General features: G+C 41.8%; 2 protein-coding genes across 3 annotated transcripts in view; one reads left to right on the forward strand and one right to left on the reverse strand.

Annotated features, from left to right (window-relative positions):
• LOC117761837 (olfactory receptor class A-like protein 4) overlaps nucleotides 1-20881 on the reverse strand; it is a 946130-nt gene that overhangs the window by 907646 nt on the left and 17603 nt on the right. The gene's annotated exons all lie outside the window — the stretch shown is intronic.
• LOC117761807 (sodium-coupled neutral amino acid transporter 3-like) overlaps nucleotides 1-20881 on the forward strand; it is a 35044-nt gene that overhangs the window by 11163 nt on the left and 3000 nt on the right. Inside the window, exons 2-15 of one of the 2 annotated variants that reach the window (XM_034586069.1) lie at nucleotides 2789-3021; nucleotides 4320-4352; nucleotides 4560-4653; nucleotides 5014-5129; nucleotides 10472-10545; nucleotides 10733-10825; nucleotides 11017-11098; nucleotides 15386-15468; nucleotides 17136-17194; nucleotides 17580-17726; nucleotides 19047-19126; nucleotides 19529-19629; nucleotides 20022-20146; nucleotides 20263-20407. In XM_034586069.1, coding sequence (XP_034441960.1) covers nucleotides 2885-3021; nucleotides 4320-4352; nucleotides 4560-4653; nucleotides 5014-5129; nucleotides 10472-10545; nucleotides 10733-10825; nucleotides 11017-11098; nucleotides 15386-15468; nucleotides 17136-17194; nucleotides 17580-17726; nucleotides 19047-19126; nucleotides 19529-19629; nucleotides 20022-20146; nucleotides 20263-20407 — 1369 coding nt within the window. In that variant the 5' untranslated portion in view covers nucleotides 2789-2884. The remainder of the gene's footprint in view (nucleotides 1-2788; nucleotides 3022-4319; nucleotides 4353-4559; nucleotides 4654-5013; nucleotides 5130-10471; nucleotides 10546-10732; nucleotides 10826-11016; nucleotides 11099-15385; nucleotides 15469-17135; nucleotides 17195-17579; nucleotides 17727-19046; nucleotides 19127-19528; nucleotides 19630-20021; nucleotides 20147-20262; nucleotides 20408-20881) is intronic. The other variant, XM_034586070.1, reaches the window with a different exon arrangement.

Genomic DNA, 20881 nt, shown 5'->3' on the forward strand with positions numbered 1-20881 from the left:
CTGTCCATCCATTAGTCTGTCTGTCTGTCCGTCCATCAGCTAAACCATCTATCCTCATTAATCCCAGGTGACTTTGGGTGAGAGGCAGGGTACAGCCTGGACAGGTTGCTATCAACAATACATAACAACAGCATACAGAGACGACCACCCATCCACACATACAGTCAGTTTAGAGTCTTCAATGAACCCAATCCCAGTCTGCATGTTGGAGGAAGCCGAAGTGCCCGGGGAAAACCCACTCAGACACAGGAGAACATGCAAACTCAGCAGGCTTCGGCCTATAGCCGAGATCTGAACCAGGAACACCACCGTGCAGCCTGGCTTAAATTAGTTAATAATGGTTCATAACATATATCTTTATATAGCATATACCTGACATCAGAATCCCTATTTCTGCTGGAAAATCCATTGAAGGAATAGTTTCCCTTAAGCATTTGAGCTTCCTTCCTTTGATTTAAACTTGGAGGGCAGGAAAACAAGCTCCGAGTGAGTGTGTTTTCACTTGACTGTTTTCAAAGATGTGATGTATTTCTTTTGTGATTAAACATTACGATTGTAGGAGCCACAACTGTCCAATCAGCTCTGCTGTTTCAAGCTCCACTGCTCTGGGCCGTTTAAGGGGCACCGCTGTGGCCGCATGGCCCCTCGTGCATTGTCCTCGGATGGCACCCCCAGCCTCCTCGTGATTTGTAGATGATCTGATTGGCAGCTCGGTTCTGTGCAGTGATTTGTCCCATGAGAGGGGCTCTGCCTCTGCCATTGCTACCGTCACTACAACTGTGCATGAATACAGGATCTTGGCATTTGCTGAATTTAAGGTAGCGTCTTTTCAATTAGAGCCCAGTGAAATACCTTTTCAGCCTCTCGAGTGGCCTGGCGAACTGCAGCCAAGGGGGCCCCGGCGGTATAATGATCCCTGGCACAATAGTAGCACTGTTCTCAAACCCGTTCCCAGGAAACCGCACAACATGTGCCATTGTGCAGTGTGCTTTGCTGCCCAACCACGTTGCCTGGCTTTAGCCAGAGACACCGAGAGTCCAGGCTGCGCGGTGAGGCTCGCAGCAACGTGGTTGAGGAAGACAGGTTCAGAGGACTGCTCGGTGTAGAACAGGCTTTCTTCCCCTCACACTACGTTTGATGTGTTAAAATAATATTACAAAAAAAACACTACATTTAAAGGGAAGAATGTGGAGCGGAAAGAGCCTTGGGGGAACAAAGAGAGCTGAGTGGTTGCCAGGAACGGTCCTACAGAAAACCCTGAGCATTGTTGCCACGTTGAACCCTCCTCAATTAAAGAGGAAATGGAGAGAAAAGTGACAAGCAGAAAAATGGAGGCACAAAGACGGCTAGCTGGTTCATAGCTGGTCGTAGCTGGTTCTTCTCTTTTTGTCTTGGTGCTGCGGGTTCAACCATTTGTGTGTGTTCCTCCTCTGTGGCCCCCAACGTGCTCTCTATTATAGCCTCCGCTGCCGTTTATGCAGCAGAGCAAAGGAGAGCATTCAGGGCCGGCCAGATAGGGGCCTCTGGTCAACAGCATCTAGGAGAAACAAGTCACAGGGGCCTTTTTTGGGACCCCACAAGCCAGCTGGTCAGCTGAGACACCGCAGCAGGAAACCCAGGAAATAAAGGCTTGAAGCGAAGCCCAGTGTGTCACCGTTAACTGAAGGCTCTGCTTCCTCTGTGCGTAGACCTGTCAGCTGATGTATCACTTATTCCTGGGATTTGCAAGAACATCTATTTAAACCACAAATATCATTATTATTTTAAGATGTTTTAGTCTCTTAGTCACTTTGAGCTTGCTGATGTCATCTACTCAAAGTTGCGACATTTCTGCCAATTACCTCACAAATATGTAATTCCCTCCATTCAACCAAAGCAAACACCAACTCCAACAACAGATACATGTTGACTCTGCCCTATTCAAAACCATGGCTCTCCGCTGGGGCCGGACAATAAAACGATATTATCACAATACAATTTTCATCAATAGCAATATGACAAAAGTTCAATAATAAGTTTCGTCCCACCTTAGCCGGTAGAACCGAAGTGTCTTCAGAGTGAAGGAGATATTAGTCTGCACACAGAACTCTTCGTCTCCGTCAGTCGCTAAAATAGTGTGATTCAGCCTTAATGAATACAAATCACCTGTGTGGGTGTCAATGAGTTTGCAGAGTCGCTAAGAGATGCCACATTATAAATAAACTGTGAAAACATTTTTAATATCATTTCTGTATTAAACAAGTCGTTTATATAAGGTTGGTATTTATAGTGGATATACGTGTTGTGACAGTGATCCAGTGATTTAGTAACAAACGGTAATGGAACCATCATATGAAGTGTTCAGATACACTGTATTTTTAGGAGAAACATTTCTGAATAAAACCATAAAATCCTCCTGATGTTAGGGCAAGAAAATGGTTTGAATTGTTAGGCGGAATTAATTACTTAGTTTTAATGTTGGAATGTTAGTAGATGTTTGTACAGGTATGAGATGTTAGGAAATGATGGTCAGATCCTGATAGCTGAATACGCAGCTCTACTGATTTCAGTCTCATACCCTCGTCTCTCTCCTCTTGTTTCCTGGCATTGCACTTCCAGTTTTACGATGACCTAAAAAAGAACATCCCTTAATCCGGTTCTGATATTGCAAAAATATTTGAGTCTACATGAAATGAAATGAGTGGTTGATGGGAGTGTCATTGCTCCTGTGTTATACTTGCACCATTAGTGAAAGGACATCGATCTGCTTGATTCATAACAAAATGTCTGTTTTTTTCTTCTTCCACAGATTCCTGGTGGAAAATATAAACCTCCCTCCCAACGCATTCACACGACCTCAAGCATTAAAACATATCCACAGACGGATTATTACACACACGCAGATATGAGTGAAGATAATCCAACCCAGACTGTGGAAACTGCTCCTGCGGAGGGGAACGCTATTCCTAATGGGAAAGGCCATGACCCCGGTGAGGACATCACCGCGTCGGCCAAAAGCCCCGCAGCACAGGATAGCGAAAAGTGAGTATATTCCTTCATAACACAGTGTCTCTGAATCATTTTTTTGAAATGAATTGCTTGGAAATATCATTTTCATTCTATTTTGTTGAGAAACAATCTGAGATATAGGCAGTGATTTAAAGATCTGGAACCCAAACAATATGGCTACTTGGTCTCCAATTCCTAAATGCAACAGGGGGAAGCATTAAATCTGTGATAAACAACCTCTTTTCAATCAAGTTTCTTTCTTTCTGTTTGAACATCCCTTTCTCCATTTTAGAATTGCTACTGTTAAAGCCAGGCGATTAGATTTGTGATTACTTGTCTTAATCTTAATCTACATCTACTGAAGACGTCTTTTCTCATACATCACGTCACATTACACGCTGTATGTCGTGTGGGAACAGAACATCCAATGAAATCGTGGGTCATGTGTTGCATGTGCCTGTTTCATTACTAATCGAGAGGTTGCATTGATCAGCATGAGGAGGACCGGACCCTCACTTATATGATGTTGTGGATTTGACTGTTGTTCTACACATGAGCTCCATGGATTAGTAAAATATCTGAATGAATCATCGCTCACAATACATCAGTGACAGAGACACAACACGGCAGCGAATGGTGTGTGTGTAGTGTTGAGACTGATCGTGTCATCCTGCTGCCTCGGGCGGGCAGCTCGGCCTCGTCACTTGTCACATAATTGCAGGGTTGCGGGGACAATTTGTGTAACAGCAAATACTTTACGTCCATTCACTGCCTGCTGGAGTGCCTTTGAGCAAATTCTTAACCTCCTGCCTGCTTATTCACTGTGAATTATAATTACTGAGGGACAATGGGATACGCTCGGTGTCTTACGATCATGTCACTGGTCATTTTGCAGTATTTTTTGTCTCTGGATTGTCTGTATTGGGTGGGCGTGGCTCAGGGGGTAGAGCGGGTCGTCCACTAACCAGAAGGTTGGCGGGTCGATCCCAAAGTGTCCCTGGACAAGACACTGAACGCCAGATTGCTCCTGTGTGATAGGTCTTGAGAAAGTGCTGCACATCGATGCACAGTATGAATGTGTGTGAATGGGTGAAAGGCAGAACTCTACTTTAAAGCCCTTTGTCATCTAGACTGGAAAAGTGCTCTATGTATTCAGACCATTTACCATGTAATAGATGGTTTAATTAAAATGCCTCTCTCCAGAACACAGATTTTAATTCATTGGTCCCTTCACTGTATTGCTTGCCTCATTATATTATGACTGAGGGTGTTGTTTTTCCACTTTGTGCTCTCGTTGGGTGATGGATGGCCTCTCTACACTGTGCCTGTAGGGAAACTGTACCCAATAGCACCCAGAATGACAGGTATGTATGTTACAATAATAATAATGTGTCCAGTCTGTTTCTCTCGTGTGGAAATTTGCACACCGATGAACAAAAAGGAACATTGTTGTGAAAGTGGAGCCGGCATGTTCTGTAACAAAGAAATGGCATTGTTGGTTATGAGTCTCGGGGTTTTTTGTTAGTCGGGTTGTTACTCCATGTTCTTGTGACATTGTTTCTTCTCATCAGTCCTCACAGAACTGAGAACGCTGGGGCCAACCTCCCAGAGAGCCAGGAGTTCTTATCAGGGGTGGAGGACAAAAAGACCACACGCTTCACGGATGTAAGCTCAAACACAGCCAGCACACCATTCTCATATTCTCCCTCATATACTGTACTATATGTATATATATATATATATATATATATAGCAATGATTCCCAATATGTTATAATCAAAGCCATACGACAAAGAAACTGAAGCTAACTGAAGCTTGATATTTTACAGTAAAACCACAAACCTTATTACAAATACCTTCACACATCTACGTACAAGCGAGCCTTTGCCAAGGCCCAACAGTTCCCTTATGAAATGACATTTAAATTCACTAGTTCCAGATTTTTATTTGGATCTGCACCAAATTGCTCAGACTTAACGAGGATTATTATGTTTATTTGTCTCCTGTGTCTTGCTTCGGTTGTAGTTTGAAGGAAAAACCTCGTTCGGGATGTCAGTCTTCAACCTGGGCAACGCCATCATGGGAAGTGGAATCCTGGGTCTGGCGTACGCCATGGCCAACACAGGGGTCGTCCTGTTTCTGTAAGTAACACTGTGCATGTCTCTTCATGACGTCAGCCTGTGAGCAAACTTACATCCCACAGATGCTGTGTGACTCATCCTCTTCCCACTGAGCGCTTCCCACTTGACGTCCACATCACACAGAATAGCACCTAATTGTATTGTAATTGGCTCGTCAGCAGATCCTGTTTATAACACTGAAGACACATTTATCTGATAATAAAGGATCCGATTAACAGTGTGCGGGAAAGAATTTACTTGTGATATAAATGTGTGCAGCTGCAATTACTGATGCAGAAAATAACCACATGTGTCTGTGTGGTTGATTCTGATATGCTCTGTGTATATGAGGGGCTTAACGTTTGAAAAGCCTCCGCAGCAGCAGCAGCGTTGTCTGTCAAGATTATGACGCAGTGGACTGCAGCTTGTAGGTTGATTATTTATATGTTCATCCGTGTTTATAACTTTGAGTCTTTGTCAATATTGAATGATGAAGGAGAGAACCAGAGCTGTCAAGACACTTTGTTTAATCCCCCGGTTGAGGTAAACATATTGTAGCCTCGTTTCTGGCACTGCTCTACTCTGACGTGATTCATTAAAGTCTGTTCTCTACCCACGGGATCAGTTAACGTCACACCAATCACTTCAGAATGTAGCTCAGACAAGCATGGTGACAATTTTTTATATTCTGTATTTTCTCATTGTCAACAAATCCCATGATGAGATGAAAACTCATCGTCGCTGAATAATTTCTGACCACTGAAGATGTAAATTATTACAAACATATGTAGTTCCATTTGTCTTTTATTCTTTTAAAATAGGCTACGTTAAAAGAGTGTTTGCTCAGGCAGCTGGACTCCGCAGCAAACACAGTAGGGCTGACTCTTTTTATACGATATTCAAACATTCATTCGATCGTTAACGATAACGTTCATATTCAAATTGTAACAAACCCTATGAATTTCTAATATACAATCTAGAAACACACACTTTGTCGGTCTCTGTCTCAGTAGTTTTCCTCCAGCAGAGGGCACTCACTATAAGCTTGACCTAGTTAGCCAGTAATGTCACGTTGTTTTGCTACGACTGGGAAATAGCTTATTGCTTTTAGGAAATCCATAACATTTCACTGGCATTTTATTGTTGGTGTGTCATGTAGTTTGGTGGCATCATCATCGTCATCACTGGCAGTTTTGTTGATCATCTAATCAGTCTTGGATTTAAACTGTCTGATCCTGGCAAAGACGTAATGGCGTTCTATAACACAACAGCAAAAAGGCAGCGGTGTAATACTGGACCGATGGACTCAAAGCTTTACTTTGACAGTCTGTTTTGTTGTTTGGCAAAAGTCATCAGATTTGCTCGAGGGTAGTCTCAGCACATATCACGGGCAGCATCAACACTTGCCTTCCTCGTCTTCCTCTTGCTGTTTTGACACCTCCTCCAGATGGTGCTAGTCTGTGAGTGGCTGGTGCTAAAGTCAAGTATCTTTTCGTGAAAATAGTTTTTTAAGGGCACAGCAGAAGCACATCGCTGGCAAAATCCAGGCAGTGCAGATTAATTGGAATATATACTTTTTTTTCCTTTCTCCTTTTGTTTATTCAAGCTTTCTTGTAAAGGGTCAAAATCCACAAGAAAGGGAGTTTTCATTTTCCACAGAAAACACTTACTTTAGTTCTAACAGGATATCAACTACATCTACCGTCCACCAGCTAGTTTGGCTTTAATTGGAATGTCAGAGCCGACGCCAATGTTGCCGTGGCTACAGCACGGTCAGGAATCCTCTGGGTTAGAGGCGGGATTTTCACGACACACGCTTGAAGAAGTTGACCAATCACAGGAGAGTGGACCTGCTGGCCAATCAGAGCAGATTTGGTTTTCTGGGAGGTTGGCCAAGAGGAAAAACTGAGAATTTCAGAAAGAGGGCAAACAGAGGTGCTGCTGCAATGCACAGTATGAGAGAACTGTGTATTTTGAATATTACAGCATGTAAACCGACTCTATTAGACCCCAGAATAAACACCACTTTAAATAATCTAAGTATGGGCACTTAGAATAAGTATCCCTGAATTCAGAGCTCCATGGAGACTTGAAACAATGTGACCGCAAATTCATAATTCGTTAGCATTTAAGATTTAAACTGAGCGCTGCTTTTGATGTCCATCTCTAAAACGTCAAGCAAGGACGTCATTTAACCTCGCTCCCTAGGCGGTCATGACCCGAAGGATTGTCCCTCGTGTTCAAGAAAGCTCCTTATTCTTTGAGCTGAGTTCTTTTTTTCTTCGAGCTGTCTGATGTCTGGACCTGCTGAACCTTGTGTCACCAGACGCCACTGCCTTCGACACTTAGACAGCTCCGAAATGAACTCTGTCGCCGACTAATCTCTAATTTTCACACTGATGAATTCATGTAATTGTGTGCGAATTAATGGTATGTGACGGAATGGAGCAGATAGCGTATATATTTATCCGTCCATGCAGTAGATGAAACACTGTGTCTTTTGTGTGTGTGTGTGTCTGTATGATCTTTTGTCAAACAATAGAGGAGCTACTGGGAAACACAGGCTGGGTCAGTGACATATTTGGCAAAGGGATACAGGCAAGTTTTCCATGCTCCACATTTGACTCCAGGCCGACGATCGCCTCAAAAAACATTTCATCCTTTTCCACCCGTTTGCCATGTCATGCTGAACCTTAAAGGTCCTCCTCCGAAAGGGTACAGAGGAAAACATGTTTGCTCAAACTCAGACGGGTAAACAAAGTCTAAATATAGATCAATAGCAAAAAAATAGGCCTGTTGCACAATATTTGCATCACATAGGTTTGTTTTCACGCTCTCCACTGTTACATTGATCCTTAAACCTTTCATTAATCCACTGATGTGATCAGTTCACTCATTATTGTATGAACATGTATGCCTATTATAGCTGTAACTATATAAATAACACCATGGTGTTGAGAAACGCTGCTGGTCGATGCAGACACCCACAGCCGCTTGCCGATTGGGTCTTTTCGGTCACGACATAGTCTTGGTTGATTCGTCAGATACTTATCACATGACGGTCATGTGATATATTTTCAGGTGTGTTAGTATGGATGTTGGGAGACAAAATGCTCAAGTGCACAGATATTTTTTTAGTTTGAAAATGCTACTTACTAATGAAAACATATGAATGTATCTATATGGAATCAGTCCCCTAGATGTGCCTGATTATTTTCCAGCAAGATCCAGGAATTATTCCCTGCAAAGGTGTTGACAAACGCCCTCTTACAATTTGCCCCCTGATCCGGATCTCCACCAAAATGTAATGAGTTCTTTCCTGACATGTACCGTATCCCTCCACCAAGTCTTGTGGAAATCTGTTCAGTTGTTTTTGTGTTGTCTTGCTTACAAACCAACCAACCAACCAACCAACCAACCAACCAAGCACCAAAGGGACAGGGGTGAAAGCATAACCTCCTTGGTGGAGGTAATACAAGTCAAGAGTTTGGCTTATTGTCAGGGATTAGCTGCACAATATAATGTTCACGCTTTATATGACAGATGGTTCAATCCTATTTGCAGCTATTATAGTCGCAGTGTTCAGATGTCAGTGAGGATAAAGTTGAGGTTAGGACACCAGTGACGGCCACAATGTGACTCATGCACTTATTGACCGTACTAGATTACTTATGATATCCACTGCATGATTGGGAAAGTCGTTTTTCTCTGTTTCCCTTGTGGCTCAGTGTTTCATATCATACAGATTTTACTTAGGGAGTCCTCAGTTGGTCAGTGGCCCCAGGCCTGGTTGGAATGCAACAGGGTGGAAAGCTGCGAGCAGGGCCACAGTGGCCCGAGCGTGTCAGTCCGTCTGACTGTCAGCAGATCTGTCCTCCCACTGCCACTCGACTGAAATCCTGCACCGCCAGTCTGCCCAGCATTCTTCCACACAGCTCGGAGAAAAGAGAAGCCAAATAGTCACAAAAAAAAACTGTTAACTGGCCAAGAGTTGGAGTCGGGGTGAAAGATGGGATGTTTGGCCTTTGCAAAAAGAAAGAGAGTGTGTGAGAGAAAGTTAATGTTGCCAACAGTAACGACAAAGGAGAGAGAAAATAGAAAATAGTTGGAATGAGGTGGACTGGGTCAGACAAAGTGAGTGGATCAAGGCTCCATTCACAAAACTCCCTCATGCCGAGGATTCGTTCTGCTAGGGAATTGTGAATTCTAGCTTTAAAGTCAAAAGTTTTAACACATGCACCTTGTTAACCCGTAAAACAGCATTAATGGAGAGCTTACACCCCAAGTGTTGGAGTGCATCAGTAGCAGTATATATAAACATAAACATGTAGGGCTGCAGATACAGTTGAGAAGTCACTCATCGAACTAGTAGTCAATGTCTCGAGTGTCATTTATAATGCCACCGCACAGGAAACAGCCAGTGTCCGTTTGTCTGTCCTGTTCTTGTGAACACGATATCTACAAGAACACCCTGAGGGAACTTCTTTAAACTTGGTGCAAATGTTCAGTTTGACTCAAAAATGAAGGGATTCCATTTTGATTGTTTTGCTGTTTTTTCATAACTCATATAAAGAGGTTTTAGAACCAAAGCTTTACAATTAAAAAAATGCTGTTCAGACACAAAAAGATGAACAATAACGTTTCCTACATAAGATACAGTGTAAACATTTTGATATGAATCAGGGACAACCTGATCAAGATTAAACAATTTTTTACCCTTTTAAATTGATACAGAAATCCCTGATCCACACGGACAGACATCATGTGTTGCCTCTTGGCCTCGTGTTTCTCAGCACATTCCATTCTGGAAGATTGGATGCTTTTGAAATATAAACCTAGTTTATACAAGCACATACTGCAGAGGGATTTTATTGAGAATAACGGTACAACAAGATTTTAGAGTGGATTGCTCATCTACATGTAAATAACATGTAAAAATACACACCCTCCTGAGATTGTCTTGCTGTAAACTGAGGGACAGGCTGTTGCTGTGACTGAGTTGGATTATTCCACCACTGACAAACACAGAAGAACCAGATTAATGTTTGCTGAGGATCTTACCCGTTGTGCCAATCCCAGCGCTGCATTGTGAATGTCTGTGTTGAAACCGTCCATCTGGAGTGTGTGTACCGACTGTGGCCGAGGGCAGAGGGGCTGATGGGGCAGCTGGAGTAACAGTCCAGTGTAAAGAGGATCCACAGGGATTCTCATCTTCCAACACAATCTATGTACATGGCCTCCAGAAAATGTATGTCGGTGCTGCAGCTGTGTAAATAGCCCACGGTGAAATGTACAGTAATGTAACATATAAAGATGTGATATGTTGTGATATATGTTGTTGATGTGCGTGTTGCTCGTTGCAGGGTCCTTCTGACAGTGGTGGCACTACTCTCATCATATTCCATCCATTTGCTGCTGAAGTGTTCTGGTATCGTAGGTACGTTTCTCATTTCCCAGTCTGCATCTCCTGATTAGCAAACCTTTAAAGTACACAAGGGATAAGATACATGTACACGATACAACAATTTGTCATAAAATATGAATTAGATCTGAAGTCTGTTTACAGTCCAAGCCCTGGTTCGTGTGGATACTACATTGTTTTTAATCTGGTGTGTGCGGCTCAGGTATTCGTGCGTATGAGCAGCTCGGCTACAGGGCCTTTGGGACCGCGGGGAAAATGGCGGCAGGTATCGCCATCACACTGCAGAACATTGGAGGTGAGTCACACACCATCTGTCCTCACCCATACACACACTTTTCTTTTATTTTCCCTGACGTTTCTGGGATAATACTCACAATATTCTGTGATTTTCTTTCCAGGGAATTACATGTGCTCTGTGTGTGTATGTATATTCATATGTTAGAAATAACACACTGGTATGTCTGTGTGTATATATCCTCTCCACAGCCATGTCCAGTTACCTGTACATAGTCAAGTACGAGTTTCCTCTGGTCATCCAGGCCTTTCTGAATGTGGATAAACCTGCAGGGTGAGTAGTCACTGATATTATGTACGAAAACATTTGACTTCAGATCTATAGGGAACACTCCATATAATTTGTATATACCATAGACTTTATATAAAGAGGGATGACACATCTCCACCTTCTGACATTATCCAGAAATGAAGCTAACACTTTCCAGAGTTTGCGCAGCAGGGAGAAGCATGGAGTCTGTCATCCATGATGTTTTACCCCATTTTTACATCATCAATGAAATGAACACTACAACACACACCGGTGGCTGAAACCCGACCACCACTGAACAAGACACAGAAGTTGAAACGTCAAGACTGGGCCAAGAAATATCTGAAGACAGATTTTTCAAAGGTTTTATGGACTGATGAGATGAGAGTGACTCTTGACGGACCAGAGGGATGGGCCCATGGCTGGATCAGTAACGGGCACAGAGCTCCACTTCGACTCAGACGCCAGCGAGGTGGAGGTGGGGTACTGGTATGGGCTGGTATTATTAAAGATGAGCTAGTTGGACCTTTTCGGGTTGAAGATGGACTCAAAATCAATTCCCAAACCTACTGCCAGTTTTTAGAAGACACTTTCTTCAAGCAGTGGTACAGGAAAAAGTCTGCATCTTTCAAGAAGACCATGATTTTTATGCAGGACAATGCTCCATCGCATGCATCTGGGAGGCTGTGGTTGCTGCTGCACAAAAAGTTGATCGTCAACAGATCAAGAAACTGACAGAATCCATGAATGGAAGGCTTATTACTGTTATTGAAAAGAAGGGTGGCTATATTGGTCACTGATTTTTTTTTTTTAAATGTCAGAAATGTTTATTTGTAAATTTTGAGTTGTTTGTTTATTATTCTCACTTTAACAGATGAAAGTAAACAAGTGAGATGGGAACATTTTCGTTTTTCATTTAGTTGCATCATAATTCTGCACACTAATAGTTGCCCAATAATTGTGCACACATAGATATTCTCCTAAGAAAGCCAAAACCTCACTTTTACTTTCTTAAATATTCAGGTTTGAGGTCTATTAACATTTTGGATTGACCGAGAGCACTGTAGTTGTTCAATAATAAAATGAATCCTCAAAAATACAACTTGCCTAATAATTGTGCACACAGTGTAGTTTGACTTTTAATTTGGCCCACGTCCCATCCATTAATGTGGAGGAGGCGGGATTAATGACTTGTTCCGTAGCCCTCCATCAGGTGGCGATCAACATGCTTTGGCCTCACTTCTGGGGAGCTGTCTTGTCGCACATCTTTAAAAACAGTCGATGCTATATAAATATAAAGACCCAATTGCAAGAAAAACAATGCATTTTGCATTTTTTTTCTTTGTTAGCTCTGTCTTCTATAGCTATCAAGTGTGCTATTGTGTGCTATAATGCTAAACAAGTGTGCGTGTGGCAGTGTGGCCTGCGTTCAAACCTTTGTAATGTAACTGTATGAAATGCTGCAGAATCAGAAAAGAATGAAGCATCATGACATAAAACTCGAAATATTCATCACTACCGAAGTAAAAGGGTAAATATGGAGTAAATTCTGTAAAGACACTGTATTTGAAAAGATTTCATATTAATTTCCTCATCACGAGGAGAAAACAGGCGGTGTGATGTTCTTTCACTCCTTCGGGCTTCATGCAGTCATCCAGTCCTGTCAGCCTGTGCCAGTTATTGGCGAACCTGGCGCTGCAGCTCATGTGCCGAGCAGCTGGCGTGAGAACAGCTGTGATAGTGACCCCGGAGGAGGGGAGCAGCGCGGCCACCGGGAGAAATGTTCATATCAAAACACAGCGGCAGAAAACGTAAACCATGGGATATCACTGGCCGGTGCAGGTGGCCCCAGAGACAAACAACACTTGCGTCCTTGGATGAGATTTCAGAGTGTGATGTCACCCCCCTTTACACGTTCACCCTTACCCCAGTTAGAGACTCTCCTCCCATGCACAGTGTTGAGAAAGGTGGGTGAAGGTAAGAGGGGAGAAAATTGAGCATTTGCATGTTGTTGTCTGGTTACACAACCTTAAATATAAATGTGCAGAGTCTCATCTGCATTGCTGCAACAGAGGGAATGTCCCCTCTTGTTAAAATATAGGGTGATGATATTTTACTCAATAATGCAACAACTGAAAACTGAGGAAACAAGTGCATGCACCTGCAGTGGTCTCAACCTAAAGGAACAGATACCACCACGACCAAACGAGTGCTCATAAACATATGGACTGAAAAGCCCCTCTAAATAGTCACTATGACAACATTTGTACATTGTTGTCTGTTGTCAGCTCTGTTGTCTCCGTGCAGCAGGGCTCGACGCTGTGGGCCACGGCCAACAATCACTGTTTATTTGAAATGACAGACTAGATTGTCCTGGTGGCATCTTATCCTGTCAGTGGGCCTGTGTTTATATTGTACAAGGAGTGGGAGAAATAACAGGGCCACCTCACAGTCCAATTCACCCAAATACAACAACTCTGCAACAAATAAATACTGCGTCGACTTGTTATAAATATTATGAGTGAGTTTCTAGATTTATTAATAAGGTCCAGTGTGTTGGGCGATTGATTGGCAGAATGTCATTATGATATTTGTAATGTTAGTTTATAATATAATATAACTTAGAACCATTGGGTTTTTAATCACCTGAGAGTGAGACCTTTAGTGAGACAGTGGCTCCTCTTCCACAGAGTCCGGCATGTTGCACCACCATGTTTCTACAGTAGAAATCTCTATCTCTTTATTTCAAAATAAAACTGTTTATTTATACAACATTTTTAAAGGAAATTAGATGAAGAAATTGTTAAATTAAAACTCCAAAATCAAATTATACAATTACCTTTTGCTGAGGAAACACAGTGACTGGTTATGTTGTCAGTTTGAGGGACTCTGGACCATAATCAGAAGCTGATTTGCATTTTCTCCTGTTTTTTTCTTCAATCTGTTACTGGAGATTTAATGTGTATATGTGGTCTCCTCAGAGCACAAGAACGTTTGGTTCCATATACGAACCCAAAAAATATCAAGATAACATCTCTATTGAAACTGATCTTCCTCTCCCCAAAGATCTGCACATTTTCTATGAAAATCAGTAAAAAATGAAAAAGCTGATTCATGTAAACAGTGTCAGAGGTTTATTTTAAGCTTATAGTAAACAGGGTTAAACCCAACCAATAACAAGCGAGGTGTTTGTTTGTGTGTGTTTGTTGTTCTTTTTGTTAGATTATTGGTGATTGTGTATCTGTGTGTTTGTTTACCTTTGGCCAAACGTCTGTATCAATGAGAGGTTGCGCTCACGGTCCAGATGAGCCTCTTCGTGTCTGAGACGTGTGAAAGTGCAGTGTGCCCCGCAACAGATGTTGAATCTCCGCAGACTAGAAATGAATCACTCCTACTGTGTTGGTCTAAAAATAGCTCACAGATGTTTGTTTCCTGGATGTGTTTGTAGAGGTTATGACGTGTGGTCGCTGGTGTCTGTTTGTCATGGGTTCTGCCAAACGTCCAGTCAGAGCCAGTGTTTACCCTCAACAATAGTTTCCACTTCACTCTGTGTCAGATTCCATGTGACTGTGAGTTCACAATAAATTCAATTATTACAACAGTTTATGTATAGTAGTGTATAAACAGTTAGGACATTTGTTATCATGTGTGAGAAGAAGAATGAAGAATAATATGTTAATGTTTTAGAGTTTAGTATATTAACATTTAATCACCATGTTAACAATCTCTGAAATATCACTGCTTGTATTAAACAAACCCATATGTGTGACTGCTCTTGTGTGACCTAGTTTTCAATTATTTCATTTTTAGAATCAGCCAAAAACAATAATCACTATTTGGTTATTTAGAGGTCAAAATCGTTTATCAACATATTTTACTGATAATTTACTGTACTCATATATAATGTTTTCATTTAAACATTATCTTATATTTTCTGTAGGTTTATCTCAAATCAATTATCTAGCTGTTATTTTGAAGCCTAAATTGCCATCATTATAATCTTGTTATAATGATGGCAGACTCTTAATCATCTTAATCCTGAAAACTTACATTTTATTGATTTTTCTTCAAGTAAAAGTTTCTTGACAACCACAGAGTTCAATCTGTGTTCATACTGTATCTGTTTAGCTGTGAATAAAAATAACATAGTCATAGTTACGGAGAAATAAAATAACACACATCCACTACCTGAGCTTTTTCCTTTTCTCCTGTGTTGACTCAATCGATGCTTGACTCAGTGCAAACGCTCTGAGCCCAGTAATTCACAATCAATACGTTTAATTGCCTCTTTGTGTTTCTGTCTCTCTGCAGTGAATGGTACATGAATGGAAACTACCTTGTCATCATTGTATCTATTGCTGTAATATTACCACTGGCTCTAATGAAACAGCTCGGTGAGTGTGTACTTTCATGTCCTTCTTACAGTAGGAATACTCATCTCATCTGAGATTCACTCTATTATTCAGTTTTTTGTATGATGAAGTTAAAGGGAGAATGTTGAACAGGGGCCACTGCAGCTGCAAATGACAGTTATGGGATAAATTAGCATATAGCTCAAATGTTAAGCAATTGTGAAAGTATGACAAGTAAGTTATCAAATCTGTGAAGTCTGTAATACAGCAACATTTACTTTAACACTAGGCACCATAAACTAACGGCCACACCAGACCAAGTAAGGCTGTGACAGCAGCGACTCTGTGTGTGTTGGACTGAACAATTGTTTGCGTCATTGCTAAAGAATTCCACTTTTCATTTGAAATGAAGGATGTGTCGTTTCTCCTCTCATTTAAACAATGGGTTCTTTAAGGCTATCGTAACAACTACAACTAGCCTGTACTCGGTGGCCTTCTTGTCAACTCCTAAATTTGTACTGTTGCCATATCTTGTATTAAGATATATTCAGTTGGAGACTTCACAGGTTTCAGACCCACACGTAGAAGTTTTTTTTACTATTCAAGGGCCATTTTTCCCTTTTCTGAGTTGAGTTCTCCCTTTGTAACTCCACAAGGAGGTTATGTTTTCATCAACATTTGTTTGTTTGATAATAAGCAGAATTAGGCAAAATTACTGGAGTTATTACTACGAAACTTGGTGGAAAGATGTTGTATGGGCCAAGGAAGAACCAATTAACGTTTGGTGCTGAACAATTATTCACTTTCTTTGATATTGTGAGATGTGCATTTTTCAACATTTTTGTTGATTTCTCAGATAATAATTCATGGATCTTTATGAAAAAAAAATGTTTAGGGGCTGATATTTATGAGTGTGTGCAATTTGGTGCAGGTTCAAAGTGAAAATCTGGATCTAGTGAATTTAATTGTGGTTTCATAAGGGGACTGTCCCTGGCGGAGGTATACGCTCTGTGTGCCATTCTAGTTTTGTTAATATTTTTTCCCTGACAGAGTATTTTTCAGAGCTAAGTGATGCTGCTGTGTTTCTCCCATCCTCTCTTCGTCTTTCATGAGCATTTCCCCTGCTGTCCTCTGGAAATGCCCCATGTTGCATTGCTTACGCCTCTGCTTGACCAGAAGCTGCCATGCCTGATAATTCTCAACACACATAGATTGACTAAAGTTCCCTCATTCTTTAAAGCAACATCCCTCTGTTGACACAAACACACACCCAGTGCGTTTGAGGCGGTTGGAGTGTGTCACGCAGTCTCTCTGCATCACAGCTCTTCCGTGAAAAGAGGCAAAAGGCAGGAAAAGCCAGTCTGGAAGTCAGAAACTGAGGCATATCGGCCGACCTCTTGTTAGAAGTCCATCTCCTGCCGAGACATGGAGGACAAACAGAGCCAGGCAGTGCAGCGACGTCACTAATAAGCTCTGCCACCGTGCACATTAAATCAATTTGTGCACCCCAAGGCATTAAGAAGAACAGGCGGTAGAAAAACACAGGTCAACAAACAGGACAAATTCTGCTTTACCTCACTAGTGATTAGTTATTAGGGTTAAGTATTAAACAAAGCTTAAACTAGCATTTTCCGTGCGCTCTTTTTGTGTAATATATGTCAGATTAAGCGTGACTTTGCAGACACATACTAATCATCCTTCTTCCTCAGGATACCTGGGATACACGAGCGGCTTCTCCCTGAGCTGCATGGTTTTCTTCCTCATTTCGGTGAGTTCCTCTGATTATACATGCGAGCTCGATATCGTGCGTCATGCTTCTTGTTGCTCGCCTTTTGGCAGAGACATCAAGGCTGCATATTTCAGATGCACTGGGATCAGCTTGTAACGATTCTTCTTTTCACCTTCCCACCACCTCTGTAATATTCCCCACTGTCGCTACTCATTGCCACGATGTAGTGTTTGCATGCTGCAGTTCCAGGCTGTGTTGGTTCTCTGTCTTTGTCTGACCTAGTTTTTGGTGTGCGAGCTGTAATCCACGCACGTCTCTCTCTCTCTCTCTCTCCCTCAGGGCCATGTTTTCCCCCTGCCTGTATACTAAATGTGATCCATAGCCTTTGTTCCTGGTTAATGCCGCTCTCTTCTTCCCTGCGCAGGTCATCTACAAGAAGTTCAACATCCCTTGTCCGTTTGTGGACTTTGCATTCAACGGAACCGCCAGCATCCTGAACATCACTGCTATGGACCCTGGCGGGGAGGAAAACCCCGCTTGCATTCCCAAAATGGCCAACCTCAACTCGCAAGTAGGTTTCACGCATGTCACTCATTCTGAAAGTCCACCTCCACTGCAACGGCCGCTGACAAGCACCCACTGACATCTTCAGCATGTTGCTAGTGACGGATCATAATCCAAGCATGGAAGTCACACTTGGTTTGAAGCACTTGGTTGCACCCAGGAGGAGATGAGGCCCTTTTTTTGTTATATCAAGCTGTTAATTATGAGACAAAAGTCTGTGGTTAAGTCAAGGCTCAGAGATGGAGAGCAACCGCTCCCAGCTCCCGTCAGCTGAGGAGTCAAAATTGCTTTGGCATTCTCCCGCTCGTCAAGTCTGCCCTTTGTCGGACAAAGAGAAAAAGTAATGAGTGAAATGGGAAAGACCTAACATTTCTCTGAGTGTGTATACCTTTTACACACAGTACATACCTTCACAGCAGGAGCAGATTCTTGAAGGACTCTCAGGTTACATCCACACTTTAATGTTTTTAATTGAACATGCATCAACTCTGCTATGGATAGGCCAGGCGTCCACATTACTGTGGAGCTTTAGATCTGCTAAAACGTAGAAGTTTGGAAACGATGACTATAACACTCACAACCGCTTACTGATTAACCTCGGCTACCAGTGTACGGTCTACATGTGTAATCAGTTACTCAATAGTATTATAATAATAATTCAATTAAGCATTGCTGACCCTGTTGTCTTTGCTTACAGCTGTTGCAGTCAAATTCTGCATTTAACAATAATACAACATGTGTAGGAGACAAGCTGTTATCGGAGCGATCTGTGACAAAGCCTGTGTCTGTTGGGACACACTAGCCTGTTAACACCAGCACGTGCATACTCAGTGTATGTGACTGGTCATGTGATTTGGTCTTTCAGGTGTTTTAGTATGAACAGGGATTAAAACTGATACAGAGTCCAAACGCTCGTGTAAGATTGTTTTAGTTTGAAAAAGCCGTAGAATGGATGCAGTCTTAATCACCTAAATTTGTCTGATTTTGACATTACATTGCCTGACATTATCAAAACCAATTTAAATACTGACCAGTAATTCTGGATTATTATAAAAAATCCTATCATGTCTTCATTTCCAACATCTAAAGATCTTTGAGTTTTACTAACCCAGACTAGACCGATTCCTGCTGCTTAGCAGCTCACATTTAGGCATTCTTAAATAGGCTGAAGCTGGTCTGTAGCCAGGCCCGAGTTAATCACAGGGAAACAATTAGCTCTCTGTGATGTGTTCGAGGGAGTAATGGGCAGTAAAGCACAAGGTTGGTGGTAAAACGTCTGGGATGGCACTACTGGTATCTATGGTGATTTGTTGGGATTCATTTTCAGACGGCCTACACCATCCCTATCCTGGCGTTCGCCTTTGTGTGCCACCCTGAGGTCCTGCCCATCTACACAGAGCTGCGCAAGTATGTTCTTACGATGGAAAACTCCTGCTAAGTTCTGGACAAAAAAAAAAAAAGATTCAGCTGCATAACAAAGAGGAAAAGCTACAGTCTGCTTTGTGCTTGGCTGATCATAACCCAGTCACATGCACTGCTTTCACTTTGTCTTGAAATGAGTTGGCACTGCTTGTGTTATGTAGCATGTTGTAGATTGAATTTATCATCCTGCTTTGAACCACTGTTGCTTGCTCTGATTAGTTTGAATGTATTTAATATTTTGGTAGCCTCACAGTTTCAGATTGTATTTGACAGTAACTGGGCTACATGCTTCATGTTTGTCATTTGATGGTGGATGTCCTGATGCGGTGTGTGTTTGCTTGTGTGTGTGCGTGTGTGACATCACATGGCAATATCTTCTGATTTCAGTGCCACCAAGAAAAAGATGCAGCATGTGGCCAACATCTCCATTGCAGTCATGTACAGCATGTACTTCCTGGCTGCTCTATTTGGATACCTAACTTTCTATGGTGAGGCCTGGTCCTCTGTCTGTCTGTCTATCTATCTATCCATCTATCCATCTATCCATCTATCTTATAAATAAAAAATATTATATTATATTATAACAGGAGGTGCTGAAAACCATGATGCAATCCCGCCCTCTTGTGGTCATACGATAGAATAATCATTGCACTGTTCCTGTTAAGAACAACTAAAAGTCATCAAGATTTACAAATGGTTTGTTAGATAAAGTAGCATGATTATGTTTGTTTTTTTCCTACTGATTATGTAATGTATTGAAATTAATACTATGAATTCTATTCATGTATTCATATTTTTAATACAGTTGATGTTTAGTTGTTTGCTTTGGGAGGAGTTCATCACCTTTAGATCTATTTTCCTCTCTTTGCATGTTTTCCAGGTGAAGTGGAGTCTGAGCTGCTTCACACCTACAGCCGCATCGACCCGTATGACACTCTGATTCTGTGTGTGCGCGTGGCCGTGCTCACTGCTGTCACACTCACTGTGCCCATCGTGCTCTTCCCTGTGCGTAACGTTTTAGCACCTACATTTCACACCTAGATACCTTCGTTACTTTCATCGTGCAGTGACTCAACATAGTGAAATGACTGAAAATGGCCTTTTCATCTGATAATGAACAGGTCCGGAGAGCTATTCAGCAGATGATGTTCCCCAACAAGACCTTCAACTGGCCGCGCCACATCGTCATCGCCATCATTCTGCTCATGTTCATCAACCTGCTGGTCATCTTTGCCCCCAACATCCTGGGCATCTTTGGGATCATTGGTAGGTTTGAGCAACCCGGTAACAAAGGGGACAAGACACAGGCTTAGTTTGGCACCAGGACAAATGATCTCCGACAAGTCAAATCTGTTAATTGTTTATGCTTGCTGCCGCCAAAGCTCATCATTCTTCAAAGTTTGCGACACGCAAGGACAAATAAGACCAGAGATCCCTGAATATGTAAACATGTTTATACTGGATGTTATGTACACTGTAATTACGTATACAGGGATGAACACTTGGAAAGTTGGAAAGAAAAAGAATCATATGTGGCAGATGAGAACCACCATTACATTTGTAGTTTCACCATTAACTTAAGATAATAAAAAATTAAACAATAAAACACTGATAAATTTTCACAGATTTCTGGACTTCGTGTGTGGTAATATTTGGTGTCTGCAGTATTTACAGATGGAATCCCACAGGCTCATTCAAGTTTAAAACATTAAATTCCATAGCCTCATATCATCTTTTGTA

This window comes from Hippoglossus hippoglossus, chromosome 5 (genome assembly GCF_009819705.1).
Source record: "Hippoglossus hippoglossus isolate fHipHip1 chromosome 5, fHipHip1.pri, whole genome shotgun sequence".
NCBI lineage: Eukaryota > Metazoa > Chordata > Actinopteri > Pleuronectiformes > Pleuronectidae > Hippoglossus > Hippoglossus hippoglossus.